The 20,059-nt window shown below is 51.5% G+C and overlaps 1 protein-coding gene across 5 annotated transcripts in view; it reads left to right on the top strand.

Annotated features, from left to right (window-relative positions):
* The window catches only part of LOC123348131 (rho GTPase-activating protein 39-like), a 137,085-nt gene that overhangs the window by 81,136 nt on the left and 35,890 nt on the right, over positions 1 to 20,059 (top strand). For 4 of the 5 annotated variants that reach the window (XM_044985531.1, XM_044985533.1, XM_044985535.1 and 1 more), the window contains 2 exons: positions 11,108 to 12,422; positions 18,768 to 19,320. In XM_044985531.1, coding sequence (XP_044841466.1) covers positions 11,108 to 12,422; positions 18,768 to 19,320 — 1,868 coding nt within the window. Of the gene's footprint in view, positions 1 to 10,916; positions 10,996 to 11,107; positions 12,423 to 18,767; positions 19,321 to 20,059 lie in introns of all 5 variants that reach the window. The other variant, XM_044985534.1, reaches the window with a different exon arrangement.

Below are 20,059 nucleotides of genomic sequence, written 5' to 3'. Positions count from 1 at the left end.
AAACAAGCACGGACTGGTGGGACCGCATAGTGCTGCAGGTCTGGGATGAATCACAGTGGCTGCGAAACTTCAGGATGCATAAGGGCACTTTCCTTGAACTCTGTGACTTGCTGTCCCCTGCCCTGAAGCGCCAGGACACCCGGATGCGAGCAGCCCTGAGTGTGCAGAAGCGAGTGGCCATAGCCCTCTGGAAACTTGCAACGCCAGACAGCTACCGGTCAGTAGCGAACCACTTTGGCGTGGGCAAATCTACCGTGGGGGTTGCTGTGATGCAAGTAGCCCACGCAATCGTTGACCTACTGCTCTCAAAGGTAGGGACCCTGGGAAACGTCCAGGTCGTCATAGATGGCTTCGCCGCGATGGGATTCCCAAACTGCGGTGGGGCTATAGATGGGACTCACATCCCTATCCTGGGACCGGCCCACCAGGCCAGCCAGTATATTAACCGAAAGGGCTACTTTTCAATGGTGCTGCAAGCACTGGTGGACCATAGGGGACGTTTTACCAACATCTACGTTGGGTGGCCGGGCAAGGTTCATGACGCGCGTGTTTTCAGGAACTCTTGTCTGTTTAGTCGCCTGCAGGAAGGTAGTTTCTTCCCGGACCACAAAATAACTGTTGGGGATGTGGAGATGCCTACAGTGATCCTCGGGGACCCAGCCTACCCGCTAATGCCCTGGCTCATGAAGCCCTATACAGGCGCCCTGGACAGTGACAAAGAACTCTTCAACTACCGGCTGAGCAAGTGCAGAACGGTGGTGGAGTGTGCTTTCGGACGTCTCAAGGGGAGATGGAGGAGCTTACTGACTCGCTCGGATCTCAGCGAAACCAATATCCCCATTGTTATTGCAGCTTGCTGTGTGCTCCACAATCTCTGTGAGAGCAAGGGGGAGACCTTTATGGCGGGATGGGAGGTTGAGGCAAATCGCCTGGCTGCTGATTACGCTCAGCCAGACACCCGTGTGATTAGAGGAGCCCAGCGGGAAGCGCTGTGCATCCGGTAGGCTTTGAAAGCTAGGTTCCTCAGAGAGCAGGGTAACCTATGACTGTCCAGTCTCTTTACAGAGAAGCTGAACCTGCCCCTGTTTCAGTTACTATTGACTTTTTTCAGCGGTTACATACCCCGTTCACCAGGTTTCCCCGCTTCCAACAGACGTTTAAAAATAAAGTTATTGGAACATTTTTAATTAACAAAGTTTTCTTTACTAATGAATTCGCGTTAAAGGGTTCAAACAGGGACGCAGACTGTGGTGGGTACGGTGTGCAGTGATGTACAGACCGCTTCTACACTCGAGGAATGACAGGCTCCTGCTCCTACAGCGGTCTCTGGGGGGAGGACGGTTACAGGAGGGTGTGCAGGAAGGGGTGGGTTTGCAGGAAGGGGTGAGGGGTGTGTGGGAAGGGTGAGTAGGTGTAGGGGGATGATGGTTCTGGCTGGGGCTCAGGGCATCGGAGAGGCTCATGGCTAGGGTGGAAGGGCATGGTAAGGGCAGCCTGCCTTGCCATTTGTGGATGCCAGGCACTCGGACCCTGGGGCAGCATACACCTCCCAGACTGACCTGGGGCAGCAGACACCTCCCAGAGTGACCCGGGTGCCTAGTGACTGCATTCTGTGTGTGACCTGCTGTTGATCCTGCCCCCATGTCTGTACCCTGGTAATGGTGGCTGTCCTATGCAATTAACAAACCCCTATCTCCCCTTCACACAAAGTCTTCTGCAAAGAAACATGACGGAAACAGTAATTAACAGCAAACTATTTTTAATACTCAACTACACAGTTGGGGGATGAAACTGGGATTTGGGATTGGGTGAGCCAGGAAGGGAAGCAATTCTCATACTTTAGGGAATGAGAGCTGTTTGGTACATGAGCGCTCTGCTGGGGTGGAGTGACAGTTTTCACGGCCCCTAGCGCCCCTCCTTCTTGTTATTTTGGGTGAGGGGGGGACAGGACTTTGTGGCGGGGGAGGGCGGTTGCAGATACAGTTCAGGGGGGCTCTCTCCTCCTGCCTGCGGTCCTGCAGAACATCCACAAGGCGCCGGAGCGTGTCCGTTTGCTCCCTCATTAGGCCAAGCAGTGTTTGAGTCGTCTGCTGGTCTTCCTGCCGCCACCTGCCCTCCCATTCGCTGTGTGAGCGCTGCTGCTGAGAGAGGGTCTCCCTCCACTGGCTCTGCTGGGCCGCCTCGGCTCGGGAGCAGGCCATCAGTTCAGCGAACATCTCGTCCCGAGTCTTTTTCTTTCGCCGCCTAATCTGCGCCAGCCTCTGTGAGGGGGATGCCGGGGCAGGTTGGGAAACAGCCGCAGCTGTGTGATGGGAAAAAGGAAGTGATTTCCTTGCAAAGATACATGTTTGCGAACACTGAACACAGTCTAGTCTGTTTCTGTGAACAAGACCATACACGGCACCTATCTCATGCGCTCTCAGGACAAGTTCGAATTTTCGGCATTCGCTTTCATTGCCTGGGGTCTTGCACTGGAGATCAGACAAGCGGGGCAGGACAGCAGAATCCGTGTAGCAGCCAGGCCTGGTAAGCCGTAAACTTTAGGCTGCTTAAAAGTTAATGGATAGCAGTGCCCTCCTGCTGCAGGCAATCTGGAAAGCATAAACTCTGACCCTCTTCCACCCCCTCGCGGCTGTCCCCGGGAAAGATCCCTGTATGCTTCCCCTCTGCAGCCTCCACCACGTGGCTGTTAAACAACGCTTATTGTTATGCAAAGGAAAAGTGAAGCATTCCCAATAGTAACATTACACTAATTCCCCTAATTAGATGCAGCAGTCGCTGAGCGAGATCACCCTGAGGCGGGTCACTAAGAGAGACAGAGAGCGCATGCTGCGTGAAACCCTGCACAGACCAGGGCCCTATGCTGCCATGCTCGTCGAGGCAATGCTCCCACTGTACGTGAGGATAGCCTGGCGCGGAAGAGTGTGCTTCCACGGAGCACCCAATAAGGCACCTCTCCCCAAGAACCTCCTGTGGAGGCTTTTCGAGTACCTCTACGAGAGCTTCGTGGAACTCTCCCAAGAGGATTTCTGTTCTATCCCCATATGCATTGACCTTCTTTTCATATAGTTTTTATTCCTGTTTTTTAAAAAATAAATGTTTACATGTTTATAGCACTTACCGACTGATCCTTCCCCTGATTCAGAGTCCGGGTTAACGGCCGGGGAGGGTTGGTAGGGGATCTCTGTGAGGCTGATGAAGAGATCCTGGCTGTCGGGGAAAGCAGTATTGTAAGCGCTGTCGCCTGCCTCGTCCTCCACAAACCCTTCCTCATCTTCCCCATCCGCGAACATCGCAGAGAAACTGCCCGTCGACACTATCCCATCCTCAGAGTCCACGGTCACTGGTGGGGCAGTGGTGGCAGACCCACCGAGAATGGCATGCAGTGCCTCGTAGAAGCGGCATGTCTGGGGCTGGGCTCCGGAGCGTCCGTTTGCCGCTTTGATTTTTTGGTAGCCTTGTCTCAGGTCCTTGATTTTCACACAGCACTGCGTTGCATCCCGGCTGTATCCTCTGAGTGCCAGGGCTTTGGAGACCTTCTCGTAGGTCTTTGCATTCCGTTTTTTGGAGCGCAGCTCCGAAAGCACAGACTCATCGCCCCACACAGCGATCAGATCCAAGACTTCCCGGTCAGTCCATGCTGGGGCCCTCTTTCTACTCTGAGATTGCATGGACCCCTCTGCTGGAGAGCTCTGCATCGTTGCCGGTGCTGCTGAGCTCGCCCCGATGTCCAACCAGGAATTGAGATTCAAACTGGCCAGACAGGAAAAGGAATTCAAATTTTCCCAGGGCTTTTCCTGTATGGCTGATCAGAACATCTGAGCTCGGACTGCTGTCCAGAGCGTCAACACAGTGGTGCACTGTGGGATAGCTCCCGGAGCTACTAAGGTCGATTTCCGTCCACACATAGGCTAACTCGACATAGCCATGTTGAATTTAGCGCTACTCCCCTTGTCGGGGTGGAGTACTGAATTCGAACTAAAGAGCCCTCTAGGTCGAACTAATTAGCTTCCTGGTGTGGACGGTTGCACGGTTAAATCGAATTAACGCTGCTAAATTCGACATAAACTCCTAGTGTAGACCAGGCCTTAGTACACAAGCTATACTATGACGTAACTGGCATCAGAGACTTGTGGGGGTAAATCTGCAATACTGGACATAGCTTATTCAGGAAGGACAGGCAGGAAAAAACCAGAAGCACTTGAACTGCCTCACCATCCTAATCTGCTGCTTCTCAAAATCGGTTGATTCAGCATCTTCACTACACACTAACTTTGGTTGCCAGATTTCTGTCTGCTCTTCTACCATTTTTGTGGGTGGGCTGCCTGCTATTTCCCATCAGTCTGTCTCCTCCAGGGCAGAGGATCCTTGCGTGTGTGAGCACAGACAATTTGAACTCTGCAGATATGGCTTCTCGTAACAGAGCATCAGTGTTTCCCCCCCTTAGTTCCTAGTTTTGGGGGTGTGCAGTTCTGTAGTGTCCAAAACTTTAGAAGTGTCTTGTCTGCGGCCCAGAGCTCTGTAGAGAGAGCAGTTTTGACACCAAAACGCTGAGAGTTTCAGTGGCTTTTGTGGCTTTAGTGGATGTGGTTAACCCATCATCCCAGAGGGTTTCCTCTGTTATGAGACAATGATGATGACATTGCCTGTTTCTCTTATCCCACCAGATCGCACCTGCCTAAGGACAGAGTTCCTGTCGGTCTGTTACTGGGGAACATGCTGTATGTGCTGGAGGGGCAGAAGGGTGTGTAAGATACCTTCACTCAGTCAGGGCCCTGGCTTTCTGGCTGCTTGGAAGAGATCGAGTATGCTCTGCCCCAGGCTGGTCCTTGCATATCTTTAGCCACTGCTGTGGAGTAGAGAGAGGGGCACCTCTGATGCGACACTGGGAGAATGAGACTTGTGTGCAGCAGTGGCACATGGTGAAGTCTCTAATTCACCCACTCACCCCGATGTGCACCCCATTAGCTCTGTTATATCATTAGTGATGCACTCCCTCCTCCCTTTCCAGTTTGGTGGATCTGATAGGGAAATTGGTTCCTACCTGTAAGCTGGCTTTCTCTTGTGACTCAGCTGTATTGGAGCAAAAGCCCCACCCTGGCTGCTATTTCCTGGGGAATGTCAAGGAGTGAGAAGAAGAAAATAGCTGTTCCTGTCGTCTGATAAACATATGACTTGGGGCAAAGAGGAGGCAAACTCTTGGGTCCCAGGCTGTCCTCTGGGTCCTTGGCTGGTCCTCTGGAGGACTGTGGAGCAAGTGTGGGAGCCTGTAGCCATCTGACGCAGAAAACCCCTCTCACAGGTAGGAAGCAGTTTCTCTTTGGAGACTCTCTCTTTTCCCCCTTCCGTATCCTCATTAATGTGAATGCAAAAGGTGCAGGGAACCAAGCTCTGGGCTCTGCTCCTTCACTGTCACTTGGGAGAGTTTGTCCCAGGACTGGGGAAGGAGTGTTCTGAAGGTCCAAAAGCAGTTCTCTGTCTGCAGAGTCAAACAGGGAATGCTTGCTCTGGGAGATGGGACAGAAGCCCATGATCAGCATTTTCCTGCTAGGACGAAGGATTATCCTCCGGAGTACACACAGCTCTAATATCTCTGGAGAAACGAATCAGATCGTGTCTGGTCTGCTGTGTCAGACATGCACACAGTCTGATACGCAGGCCTCTCGCAGAACCTGGTTTCAGGAAGTGGTGCTGCTCGACTCGCTGGGAGGCAGGGTGAGGCCGATGTTCCTTACAGAACAGAAGCTGCTACTTACTGGATAACACAATAACTGAGCTGCAGCTGTTCAAAGGCTGCAGGGCGAGTGCTCTTCTCCAGCACCCTGCAAGCTGTTTGGGCCTGTTGTTATTATTTAGTATTGAATGTTGACAGTTTGTTTGGCACTGAGGGGGGAGGAGGGATAGCTCAGTGGTTTGAGCATTGGCCTGCTAAAACCAGGGTTGTGAGTTCAATCCTTGAGGGGGCCATTTAGGGAATTGGGGTAAAAATCTGTCTGGGAATTGGTTCTGCTTTGAGCAGGGGGTTGGACTAGATGATCTCCTGAGGTCTCTTCCAACCCTGATATTCTATGTACAGAACAACCTGTTCCTGAAGTGAGGAGGCCAGTTGCCGGGCATGGATCAAGAGGGAGGAGATGTAAGGTATTTCTCATTTCCCTGAGAGATGACTAGAGCACTCCAGCCCACAGTCTTGCAGGACAAAGTTGGGCAGAACGTTCAGCCCTCCATCTGTCTCTTTTCTCTGCAAGTGAAATTCAGAAAAGTGCTCTGCATGCAGCGGACAAGCCGCGCCTTTGGAGCAATGGCATTGTTCTGCCTAATGCCAGGGGCCTGCTGATAGCTGCCAGTGGTTATGCAAAGCGATGCAGACATGTTCAGTGCCTGCTGACAGCAGTGAGTGTGAGCAGACTGGGCCTGGCTGAAGAGGGTAAAGCTAGTTCTGAGCAGCCTCCACTGCTTGTTGCCACCAGATTTGACTCCTGGAAGTAGATGTTTTGATATTGCAGTTTAAGTGTGACTGTTACAGTCCATAAAGACATTCTGAGCTCAGAACCCAGTTCCAGGACGGGGGGCCTGGAACTCTCCCTTGGAGCACAGATGTCAGAGCCATCACCTTCCGCCTGGGTGGTGATTGGAGCTTCATGCTTCCCCCGTTACACACATCCGCAGTTTGTGCTCTCCTTCGGGGTGATCACCTGGCAACTGCTGGTAGGGGCCAGCTCAGGTGGGAGATGCTCTTTTGATGCTGGGAGGGAGGAAGATGTTGTGTTCTCCTCCCCAAGCACTCGGGGCTGCACTGAGGCATGGCATGTCTCTGTCAGGATGTTCTCCTGCAGCGTTCCTGTTGGGAAGGTGAGTGTGGGTGTTTCTGATCTGGGCAGGTTTGCCCATTGCCCCAGGCCAGCAAGATGGGCTAAAGTTGCTCCTGCATTACACTGCTTTAATTGGGCCTTCGGCTAGCAAGGCAACAGGATGCAGGAACTGACCTGACATGGCTGCAGGTTGAATCAACAGGCGAATGTTTCTGGTGCTGCTTTTAATGTGTCCCTTGGCTGATGTCGCCTCTCTGCTCCTGACCTAGCTGTAGGTAAAGACCAAATCAACCAAAGCTCACTCTGAGGGAGGAAAATGCTAATTTGAAAGCCTCTCCGGTGTTGCTGCCCTGGTTCTTCCCACCAGTGCAGAACCCCGTCTAGGGACACCTGCATTGCTGGCACTGCCTTCCAGGGGAGCTTGCTGTGGCTTTGTATTGTTGCTGTGTGTGTGCAGTGTGGATGTGTAGTGTGTGTGCCTTCGCAGGGTGCAGGGGTGGGGGTGTGCATGTGGGGGTGTGTGCACTGGCTGGGTGTGTGTGGTGTGGGTATGGGTGCGTGTACATGGAACATTTGTGAGTGTGTGCGCATGGTGTGTATGCATGGTGTGTTGGTGCGTGTGGCATGCAGGGTTTGTGGGTGTGGATGTGCGTGCGGTGAGGGTGCGTGCACAGGGTGTGCATGGGTACACGTGGTTTGTATGGGTACACAGGGTGTGTATGGGTGCACGCAGCGTGGGTGCGTGTATGTTGGGGTTGGCTCATTGCAGTCATGGGGCGACAGATTTGGTTGCAGATGCCAGACCCAGGGCGGGTTGGAGCAGAGTGTTCTTTGCAAATGCCATCTTTGTCCTTCACTGAGCTTCCTGCCCTGCCCCTGCCCCAGCACTCTGCCCAGCACTGCGGCCATTGCAGGGACTTAGCCCATAAGGGAGGAGTCGTGGGCACAGAGGGTCAGAGCTAATGCAGCCATGTTCCTGTGGGCAGAGCACAGACACACACTGCTCAGAGCACTGGCCACACCTGGCGCCCCGGCTGGGGGTTAGAGCGTGTTGTCAGAGAGGAGCTGAGGGCTTGGCTACACTCGAAACTTCAAAGCGCTGCCGCGGGAGCGCTCCTGCAGCAGCGCTTTGAAGTGCGAGTGTGGTCGCGGCGCCAGCGCTGGGAGTGAGCTCTCCCAGCGCTGCAGGTACTCCACCTCCCCGAGGGGATTAGCTTACAGCGCTGGGAGCCGCGCTCCCAGCGCTGGGGCAGTGTTTACACTGGCGCTTTACAGCGCTGTAACTTGCTGTGCTCGGGGGTGTTTTTTCACACCCCTGAGCGAGAAAGTTGCAGCGCTGTAAAGCGCCAGTGTAGCCAAGGCCTGAGGTAGCCAAATACACCAGGGGGACCAGTGCTCAGGGCTAGTGCCCTGCACTGTTGTTCAGGGGACCCAGGTTTGGCTTCCTGGCCTGGATTCCCAGGCTGTCTCCCCGTGGATTCCTTGCGGGAGGCTGCGTTCCATTCCCTGTCTCGTTTCCTGCTTGGCAGGGGCTGGGCACACACAGGTTGAGTAGCATTGTGCCCCACATGGGTGCTGCACAGCAGCGATCTCTCCGCTCAGTGTGGGGCCGTGCTGAGTGTTTTCGAGAGGCGAGGCCAGTCTGGTGCTTAGTGGGATGGATTGTGGTTTGGAGGCTGGGGTAAGGGGTTGTAAATGGAGGGATCCTTAGAGCCCAGGCCTGGGTGCTGTCTGTATGAGAGCAAGCAGCTGACGGCATCATTACAGCAGGGCTAAACCCAAACCTTCCAATCTGCTCCCAGAGTGTCTCTCTTCCCCAGAGCACTGCACTGACGCGTCTGTCACCGAGCTGGAGCCAGGCCCTCTGCCAGTGCGCCCTGGACTCTGCTAACGTTCTGCAGGCGACCTTTGCGCCCTGGGATCAGTCTGGTGCTGCACCCAGTGCAGAGCACACAGGCAGTCTCCAGTCAGCCTCAGACCCTCCTGTTGGGGCCTCATGATGAGAGGCAGGAATCACGACATCATGTGGGTACAATTAAAGGAGGGGCAGTTCCAGGAGAGATATGGTAAATCGCTGTCATGTGGGGGTTGGGAGAGCAGTCTGGCCATCCTGTGGGGGTGGCACTGGGTAGACACTGCATCCTGGTCGGGGCAGACAGGCATCGGGGGTTGGGGGGACATGGGCAGACACAGCATCCTGAGAGGGAGGGGACTGGGCAGACAGGCCATCCTGCAGGGGGAAGGGGTGGCGCTGGGCAGACACACTAGGCCCAGAGGAAGTGGAGGGGGCAGTGGAACCGTTCCAAGGGGTGGGAACATCTCTAGACAATGCCACAAGACTGCAAACGAGGTTGGATTTGGGGGTTGTGTCTCAAATGAGTCAGATGGCAGAGGGCTGCTGGGGGTGCATGGTAAAGGAGGGGTCTGTCCTGAGTGAGTGAGACTGCAGGGCAGAGGTTTGTCCACCACCCTTCCGAGGAATGTCTCTTGTGTCCAGGGGCGGCTCTAGACATTTCGCTGCCCCAAGCATGGCGGCATGCTGCGGGGGGCACTCTGCCGGTCGCCGGTCCCGCGGCTCCGGTGGATTTCCTGCAGGCATGCCTGCGGACGGTCTGCTGGTCCCGTGGTTCCACCGAAGCCGCGGGACCAGCGGACCCTCCGCAGGCACGCCTGCGGGAGGTCCACCGGAGCCGCGGGACCAGCGGACCCTCCGCAGGCATGCCGCCGAAGGCTGGCTGCCTGCCGCCCTCCCGGCGACCGGCAGAGCACCCCCCGCGGCATGCCGCCCCAAGCACGCGCTTGCCGTGCTGGGGCCTGGAGCCGCCCCTGCTTGTGTCCCCCATGTCTCTAAGTACTAAATACAGAAATTCAGCTGGGTAAAGGACAGGCTCTCCTGCTTCCCTGGGAGGCCGCCCCCTGCCGCCTCCCTCTGTTAGGACAGATGCCTCCTCCCGCAGTCAGAGCTTCCTCCCCCTGCTAGAGGTGTGTGCAGCTATTTCTAGTGCACAGACCCTGGGGAGAGGTGTCTGAGTAAGAACTTCATACAGGGGAGGTTGCTCTCCATACGGGGCCATTGTGGGTGGAAGTACATTCCTGCTGGTCCCAGGGGATCTCTGCTGGGGAACTGCATCCCTGCTCTGGTTTCTTCGTTGTAGGTGCTGTGCCATATGCTGTGAGCTCCTGGTGCTCCATCTGTGGCACTGCATCATGTATCCCACATGTAATAGTGAACAAGAACAGTAGCATGTCACTACCCTGCCTCTGGCTCTCTCAGGCCTTGCCCACGGCACCAGCGTGGCAGCTCAGCACATGCCTGACACCTGCTCTTCCTGGCCTGTGTGGTGCTGTGCAGATGTAGACTCGGGTTTCCTTTTCACAAGCCAGGCCAATTCTGTCGACGCCGTGCAGTGGAGTTAGACTTTCCTGCCTCGAAACTGGATTCCCACTTGAGTCTAGGCTGCTATCGCAGTGCGAAACAATGCCTCTGGGATTGGCACTCCCGGGGGGATCTACAAGCCATTCCCAAGCATACAGCTAACGTCACAGGGTTCTGGGCCTGTCCCAAGGGAAGGAGATGGGGCTGTTTTAAAAAAGCCAGAGCACAGTGGGAAGAGGAGCTGATCTGAGGGCTGGGTGAGAGGGTTCCCCACAAATCCACTGAGGCATACAGGAGAGTTTGGAAGGATTTTCTCCTTAGCGGTTGGTTACGTTGTTAGGGTGCAACGTGCATTCTGTGAGCCACATTCAGTCATCCCTGGTGTCGCTCCCACTGACTTTCAGGGTTTGCCCCAGGGGCTGTCTGGCACTGAATGCCTTCAGCTGGAAGCATCGCTATCAAGGCAGAAGTTTCTGAAGCGTAAGCATTTGGCTGCTTTTCCATGTAACATTGCAAGTGGTGGAGCGGTCAGGCAGATCTCTTATTCGCCTCTAGCCAGCCAGTCAGGATTGGCTGCCAGATTTGAATGTGTGTTCTAATGGGTTAGCATTGTCTCAGACCTCTGAAGAGTCAACAAATACAAAGAACCTGACTCGAATGGCTGAACAGAGTCATGTGATGAGTCAGGCATTTTTCTCATGTGTAAATATTGTATTTCCTGTTTTTAGCAGTCGAATGCCCAGGAAACAGCCCCAGAGGAGTGCAGAGTTTATGTGCAAGACCTTGGAGATTCAATTTGATGTCTGGGTAAAAGCTGAGGCCAGCTCACCCATCCCCCACTAGACCTGAGTTCTGAATTGCATTTTTGTTTTCTTCTTTTCCTAAATAATTCCCTATGTTTGTGTTTCTCTCTGTTCAGGGACACTCCTACCCGCTGGCAGCCTTTTCCAGGCACTAAAGCGGCCATGCTGGTTAAAGTTAACAATTTAAGACAAGTGCAGGATTCATCGAACAGTTCACTGCAGCCACAGACTACTGCAGAAGCCAACAGCCAGAAATCTGTGCTTCCAAATCCAGTCCCATATGCCCAGCCTCAGTCCACAGCCCAGACCCCAGCTGCTGCAAAGCCAGCCTCTCCAGTGGAAACCAAACCGTCTATGCAGATTAAAAAGACAGAGAATGGTGGGTTTTGTTTAGTGCTAAGGAATGGCCCTCCTTGTCACATTCCGCCAAGGAGCGAAACAGGGACACCACAGCCTGCATCTCCCAAATATGCCTCTCCAGCACCTATATATGATGAGCCATCACTAGATTCCCCAATTTACGATGAACCTCCTGTAGATATGGACACTGAGAGTGTAAATGCGAATGGGACGTCTCCACAAATATCTCCAAGCAACAGCTTAAAAAAGCAGCACCAGCCAACCAAATTATTGCAGCACCCAAGTATGCAACAGCAACAAGCTGGAAAAAACCATGTGCGAAACTCTTCCACCACAGAATACAGCCCTGCTGGAAGGGAATATATTAAACACATGGTCAATGTTGACCAGTCATCCAAACCTCTTCACTGCCCTGGGGTGGTAGCTGATAGCCCTGCTAAACCGCAGCCTGGTCTGCTTTCTTCAAAGGACAGCTTCAAGCAGTCCTGGAGGGTCTTGGAAGCCAATGTTCTCAAGAATATGGAGGCTCACCACAGTCGACAGAACAGCCCACAAGCTCAAGAGTACCCTACTGTTATAAGTCAACAGGATTCTGGTTACTCAACAGGCCCTTCTCCGAGCTTACGAAAGAGGAAAGGAAGGAGACAAATGGCAGGTCAGGGAAGACCTGGCTCAGTGGGCAGCAGCAGTGAACTCAGTGCTTTGAACGATAAGTTGATTGCGGAGATGCGTGCCGTGGTGGGGAAATCAGCAGCCTTCAGGGGAAGCAAAGCAAGCCTAGATGCCGACATGCTGGAAAACGCCACCTCAACAGGGAGCAGTAAAGTTAGGTTTCAGTCAAACCATTTGAAGAAAGGTGTCATCCAGCGCTCAAGGGACGACGTGACCTCTAGTAACAGGTCCTTGTACAGACAGGGACTGGAGAGGAGGGGGAGCTTCTCGAATGACCCAGCTACGCAACAGGATGTAGTGAGGTCCAAGAGGACCTATGAGAAAATGGACTCTTTAGAGAAGAATGTGACGAGCCAGACAAGTTTGGCTTCATCAGATGCAGCACGAACATCCTCTCAGGTATGTACCAATGATTATTTCAGTTAAATCACTTGCTGCTAATTGATAGGGGTAGTTCTAACCCAAATGCACCATGCCATGTACTGCTGGGTCTGGATTACTTACTGTACAGAAGAGTTTTATGTACAGACGCTGTATATTCTTGGGGAAGAAACAACAGATTGCAGAATCTTGCAGTTTTGTAAGTGGAGGATCCTATTTCAGACCAGGTGCCTGATGCGAGAGGTGGGAATTATCGAAGGGAAAGCAGAGTTTGGGTCCCATGCACCAAGTACGTAGCTCTGAATGTGGTTGCTTGCCTTTATTTACTTGTTTGTATTGTGGTGTCATGGACCAGGACCCATTGTGGTAGGTGCTGTACAAACCCAGAACAAAAAGGGGTCCCTGCCCCAGGGACCAGACAATCTAAGACATAAGAGAACAGGTGGATACATACTGTGAACCACAAGGAAACAACAATTTGGTATTAGTCAGCATAATAGGCAGCATCTCAGCCCTTCAGCTGCCTAACTGTTGTCATGTTCTTTGTAGGCTGCATGGCAAAGGAGGGATTTGGAGGAGGACAGTGAGGTGGTTTGGAGGGTGCTTACAGGGGCAGCAGCAGAGGAAGCAGGAAGGTGCTTGTTTGAATGTAACAAGTGGGAGAAATATCAGAGGGGTAGCCGTGTTAGTCTGGATCTGTAAAAGCAGCAAAGAGTCCTGTGGCACCTTATAGACTAACAGATGTATTGGAGCATGAACTTTCGTGGGTGAATACCCACTTCGTTGGATGCATGAGAAGTGGGAGAAGGAGTCTGATGTTACTGGCAGAGTGGAGTTCAGAGCCGACATTTTGTCTAAAAGATGCTAGGTCAGGTAGGGACTGTCTGAAGAGCTCTGAATGTGAAGGTGTTTGTTTTGGATGTGATGGAGAAGAGGGAGCCAGGAGAGGGGTGCAAAGAGGGGTGACGTGGCCAAACAGGAGGAGCCAGGAAAACACTCTCTGGAGCAGCATTCTGAATGGGTGTAAGTAGGATGAGATGAGATTTGTGAAGGCCAGCCAGGAGACGAGCCTGCGTATGATGGTCTAGAGAGAAAGCTAGGTGACAGGCTTGTGTGACAGCGTGGATGGTGGGGTTGTCCTTGGTAATGGACAAGAGGGATGGGGGAGGGGGCTTGACAAGAAGATTAAAAGCTCTCTTTTGGTCATGGTGACCTTAAGCTGATGTCTGGACTACCAGGAGATGTCAGAAAGGCAGGCTGAAGTCTAGGACAGAAGGAAAACGGCCTGGAGTAGAGGTAGATGTGAGAGTCATCACCATACAGACGATAGCTGAATTTATGTTTGTGAATTAAATTGCCCAGAGATGAGGTGTGGAAGGAATGGAGAAGGGGACAAAGGACAGAGCCCTGTGGAACCCCACAGAGAGTTGGCAGAGGGAGGAGAGGGATCCTCTGAAGGATTAACTAGAGCGATAGGAGTAGAAGCAGGAGAGGATGAAGAAATGGAAGCTGAAGGATGCCAAGCTTTCAAGAAGAGAAGCCCGGTCGAAGGCAGTGGACAGATCCAGGAGGATGAGGATGGAGCACTGGTTCTCAGCATTGGCCTGGAAGAGGTCATTAGAGGTTTTGGTGAGAGCCATTGCAGCAGGGTACAGGGGTGACAGGAAGATTGGAGAGGGTCTAGGATGACATTGGAGGAGAGGAGCTCCGGATAATGGTTGTGGACAGTGTGTTCAGTGGGCTTAGAGATGCTGGGAGAAGGGAGATGGGACAGTAGCTGGAGGAACAGATGGTATCAAGGGTTTTAAAAAAAAACAAAAGAAGAAAATCAGGAGAAATTATCCTGCCCAGAGAAGGTGCTGAGCAAGTGAGGGGGACGCATGCTAATCTATCACCCCATAGAGTCATATGTTTAGAATAGGAGAGGGTAGGCCCAGACAGGAGTCCAACATACGTAAATTCAGCATTGTTTGCTAGCAAGAAAACAACCAACTTAATCTCAGTGTGTATCCTGTTCTGACTAGCTCTGGGGTTGAAATTTAAAGTGCTCCTAAATTTATAGGTAATTGTAAAGAAAAAAATGCATGTGGCTTTTTTTCCTTCTTTGTGATGCAAAAAAAAAAGGGGGGCTTTAAAAATGTGCTTAGTGGAGCAGGATCTTAGGGGGACAGAGGCAGGATCTGCTTGGTGAGTTTTGCCCAGTGTTACTCACTGAGGTTCTGGAGTTGTTGGAGGATTTTGAGCCACAATCTGTTTTAGAATCATGTCCTTTCTGACTGGGGAAGGCCAGCCAGGGAATGAAAGGTCCTTGTTTGCCTCCATTAAGAAGGGCAGGATACCAACAGCCTTGGAGAAGGCCTGGGTTCATGTGTGGCTCAAGAAACCATGCCATATTGACAGACTAGCCAGAGTTGCACCTTCCCTTTTTGGATTATTGAGAAGATTGTGGCAAGACAAATCTCTCAGTATTTCGCTGATTGTACCTGATTTGGTTTAGAGACTGCTCTTGTTGTGCTCTTCTGTGTTTGCCTCCTAACCGCAGACAATGACCATGTGTCCATGCTGGTGGTATTAGATCTGCCAGCTGCCTTACATACCCTTGATCATAAGGTGTGGCTGGCTCGTCTGAACTTTAGGTGGAATTGGTGGGGCAGCTATAGGGTTCTTTCCTATCTGAGAGATCCCAAAGGGATGTAGAGGGCAATTGCTAATCACCAACAGGGTGGTTCCATGGGCCTCTGGCTGCAAAGGTATGGCCTTGTGTTTTAGATGTGCCTCTCTAAGTTCATCTGTGCTTTTGCACTTCAGTATCAGACGAACGCAACGCGAGCCACATGAGGCCACATCTTAAACTGGCCCAGAAGCTAGAACTGGTACAGAGGGTAGCTGTCATCTTGGTAGATGGGGCAGCTGTAGAGAGTACATGGCCCTGCACTGGTCACTTTTCAGCGTCCAGGTAGATTTTGAGGTGTTGGTTTTGATCTATAAACACCTATCTATAGGTTATAGACCTGTTTGATCTATAAACATCTATAAAAACCAAGGACAGGGTAGGCCCGTTACTCGTGGGGGGAATAACAACAGAAAATGTGGAAATGGCAGAGGTGCTTAATGACTTCTTTGTTTCAGTTTTCACCAAGAAGGTTGGTGGTGATTGGATGTGTAACATAGTGAATGCCAGGGAAAATGAGGTAGGATTAGAAGAGGCTAAGATAGGGAAAGAACAAGTTAAAAATTACTTAGACAAGTTAGATGTCCTCAAGTCACCAGGGCCTGATGAAATGCATCCTAGAATACTCAAGGAGCTGACCTGAGCCATTAGCAGTTATTTTTGCAAAGAGATTGCAGAAGACTGGAAAAGGGCAAATATAGTGCCCATCTATAAAAAGGGAAATAAGGACAACCCAGGAAATTACAGACCAGTCAGCTTAACTTCTGGGAAAGATAATGGAGCAAATAATTAAGAAATCAGTTTGCAAACAGCTAGAAGATAATAAGGTGATAAGTAACAGTCAACATGGATTTGTGAAAAACAAATCGTGTCAGATCAACCTGATAGCTTTCTTTGACAGGGTAACAAGCTTTGTGGATAGGGGAGAAGCAGTAGACATGGTATATCTTGACTTTACTAAAGCTTTTGATACTGTCTCGCATGACCTTCTCATAAACAAATGAGGGTTAGCAACCTAGATGGAGCTAGTATAAGGTGGGTGCAAAACTGGTTGGAAAACCATTCCCAGAGAGTAGTTATCAGTGGTTCACAGTCATGCTGGCAGGGCATAACGAATGGGGTTCCACAGGGATTGGTTCTGAGTGCGGTTCTGTTCAATATCTTCATCAATGATTTAGATAATGGCATAGAGAGTACACTTATCAAGTTTGTGGACGATACCAAGCTGGGAGGGGTTGCAAGTTTTTTTGGAGGCTAGGATTAAAATTCAAAATGATCTGGACAAACTGGAGAAATGGTTTGAAGTAAATAGGATGAAATTCAATAAGGACAAATGCAAAGTATCCCATTTAGGAAGGGACAATCAGTTACACACATAGAAAATGGGAAATGTCTGTCTAGGAAGGAGTACTGTGGAAAGGGATCTGGGGGTCATAGTGGGGCACAAACTAAATAGGAGTCAACAGTATAACACTGTTGCAAAAAAGTGAACATCATTCTGGGATGTATTAGTAGGAGTGTTGTAAGCAAGACACGAGAAGTAATTCTTCCGCTCTACTCTGCGCTGATTAGGCCTCAACTGAAGTACTGTGTCCAGTTTTTGGTGCCACATTTCAGGAAGGATGTGGACAAATTGGAGAAAGTCCAGAGAAGAGCAACAAAAATGATTAAAGGTCTAGAAAACAGGACCTATTGGAAAACATTGGGTTTGTTTAGTCTGGAGAAGAGAAGACTGAGAGGGGACATGATAACAGTTTTCAAGGATGTAAAAGATTGTTACAAGGAGGAGGAAGAAAAATTGTTTTTCTTAAGCTCTGAGAATAGGACAAGAAGCAATGGGCTTAAATTGCAGCAAGGGAGGTATAGGTTGGCCATTAGGAAAAACTAACTGTCAGAGTGGTTAAGCACTGGAATAAATTGCCTGGGGAAGTTGTGGAATCTCCATCATTGGAGATTTTTAAGAGCAAGTTAGACAAACACTTGTCAGGGACGGTCTAGATAATTAATCCTGCCACAAGTGCAGGGGACTGGACTAGATGACCTCTCGAGGTCCCTTCCAGTTCTATGATTCTAAAAAGCCCCACCTGAGAGATCCTCTCCCTGTGGTACAATGCCATGATTACCACCAGGAGAGGGGCAGCAGTAGGGCATTCTGTGTGCGGGCCTGGGGCTCCGCTATTCCCTCCCACCCAGTGTGAAATAGCCCAGAGTTGTCGACCTTCAGGGCATGCTGAGGTCCCCATTGTTGGGGGGAGTTAAGGAGGTGGTGCCGGGGTCAATGTGCAGCTGACTGTATGTTTAAATACAGTTACACATGAAATGATCTCGTCTGGGCCTTGGAGTCCGCGACCTGGTGGATTATTAAAAACAAATCCAGGGTAGCTACTTGATGAAGGTTCATGAGTTCGTCCTCACTGAGTCTCTGTGGAGTCTACTCGGAGGCACAGTGTGTTCGACTGAACACTGCATCTCACACAGGCTCCTGCAGTTGCACTCCTGGGGAGAGAGAACAGCCCCTTTCAGGTCCGAGGCCATGGATTAATTAACTCTGCTCTCAAGCTGCGCTAGCGCGAGTCTGCCTACCCAGGTGGGGAAGCTGCTCCCCAGCTTCAGTGCAGATGCAGTCTTTGGGCCGTTGGGGTACATCTCCCTGGTTTGTGGTTGCAGGTTCGTTTTGGATCTCTCTGGAGGTGGGGGCTGGTAGAAGGCAGTACTCTTCCTGGTCTCTCTCAGCTAGTCCTCCCTGACCTGCAGGGGAGATGAGAGCACTTGCCCCTGTGCCTCTGCCTGGGGCATTATCACGCTGCACCTTGTTGTCTTCCCACAGGATTCCCAGCGTCTTCTCCCAGGGGATTCTCTTTAGGTGTATCATTATGCAGCCTTGCTACCCAAATAGATGTGTGAAGACCCTGGCCAGGCTCCTTGTCGCAGCCTGTCCTGCTCCATTGTAGATGTGGCCATGGTTTCCAGGAGGGGGGCTGCGGGAGCCAAGGAAAAGCACACAATAGTCCAGAAAACTGGCTAGCCTGAAATGCTGTTGGCAGTAGTCTGGGACAGCCTGAGCTGGCCTGCCGCTGCTCCGTGTATGATGCTAAGCCTGATCAGAGCCCTCCCCCCATGTGTGATAATGTGGCTTATTGCACATAACCCAGCTGTGAGACACTGGTTGGGTTGGCATGAGCCAGCCAAAGACAGGAGGTTCCTGGGGTCTGTGTGGACAATGGGGGCCATGAAGTGGGTAACAGGCACTTTGGAAGGGCCACATGTGTGACTGCATTCACTGGGGAGGAGGGCATGGGCTGCTGGGGAACATGCATGATGAGTGTGTGCTGGCTGTGGGGAGGAAGGTGTGGGGCTGTGCCCTCTCAGGGAGGTGGGGAGAAGTGGGGTTTGGATAGCAAGAGGTGATAGAGCATTTTGTCTAGGAGTACAACAGGTACTGTGTGCCAGAGAGACAGAGCCCGGATATTCCAGGGGAGGAACGTGGCATGCTGGCCGATGAAAGAAATCCACGTCTTGATAGACTGGAGGAGTGCAGATCCCAGCAACGGACTGCATCCAACATACGTTTTTTCTCTGCTCACGACTCTAGTTCCTGGAGGTTGGGTGGCTGACGCTGTTTATCTGCCTCACTCGGGTAAGACACTCAGCTAAAATGCTTTTGATTGTAACTTGTCTGTTCTCCCTTGCAGCCTGGAACCATAGAGTCAGACTCCAACCAGGAGACTAGCGTGCAACCTGCCATCAGCATGGGGTATCAGTTTCCCTACAGCACGTTACGGAAGCCCATCTCTCAACTCAGCATGGCAGACTGGGCTTCCAAAAACCTGAACATGCACACTCAGGGCATCTTCCGCCGAAGGATCTCCATCTCCAACATGCTCTCTTGGAACAGAGGCTCCATCAAAAAGCCAATGCTCATCACCAGCAACCACACCATTAAAAAGGAAGCATGTGAAATGTTTAAACTGGTGCAGATCTACATGGGTGACCGCCAGGCCCGCATGGACCGAAATCATGTGGCTTTGGTCACAGTTACCAAGTGCTGGAGCATACAGGGTTTACGGGATGAACTGTACATACAGCTGATCAGGCAGACTACGGACAATATGTGCTACCGAAGTCTGGCGTGGGGCTGGGAACTCATGGCCATCAGTCTGGCCTTTTTTTCCCCATCACCCAAGTTTCAGTCTTACCTGGAAGGTTACATCTACCGCCATCTTGACCTGATCAATGATGAAAACAGTAAGTGCCTCACACATCACAACAGCTGTTTAATGGCACTGAAATTCACCATCACGCATTGGGCCAGCGTCGGGCCTATGCAACTCCGCTGTTACTGTGCAGTGTCTGATTATTTGGGCAGCATCAGGTATAAACACTGAGGCTATGTCTACACTATGGACCTTACACTGGCACAGCTGTACCACTGCAGCTGTGCCAATGTAAAGCCTCTCGTGTAGCCCCTCTATGCTGGCGGGAGAGAGCTCTCCTGTTGGCATAATTAAACCACCCCAAATGAGTGGCGGTAGCTATGTCAGCAGGAGAGCATCTCCCACCGACATAGCACTGTCCTGACCGGCCCGTTTGTTGGTGAAACTTATGTTGGTTGGGGGTGGGGGTGGGGTGTTCACACCCTGACTGACAAAAGTGCTAGTGTAGACAAAGCCTTAGAGAGAGACAGACTACTCTCCCTTATGCTGGTGTGAATCTGAAGTGACTCCACTGGACTGCAGATTTATGCTGGTGTGAATCTGAAGAGACTCCACTGGACTGCAGATTTACACTAGTGTATCTGAAAGCTGAATTTGGTCCATATTTTGTGGAATAACCTTTGAATGAGGGGCTATGGGGCATGTTATAATTAACCGCATTGTGCAGGAGAACTGGCAAGAGCTGGTGGAGGTTGTAACCCTGATACTGATGAGTAAGGCTACGTTTTAGTCACAGGTATTTTTAGTAACAGTCAAGGACAGGTCACGGG

The sequence above is a fragment of the Mauremys mutica genome, chromosome 13 (assembly GCF_020497125.1).
Source record: "Mauremys mutica isolate MM-2020 ecotype Southern chromosome 13, ASM2049712v1, whole genome shotgun sequence".
In the NCBI taxonomy this organism is placed as follows: domain Eukaryota; kingdom Metazoa; phylum Chordata; order Testudines; family Geoemydidae; genus Mauremys; species Mauremys mutica.
Note: the sequence above shows the minus strand (reverse complement) of the source record. Positions and strands in the feature narration are given on the sequence as shown.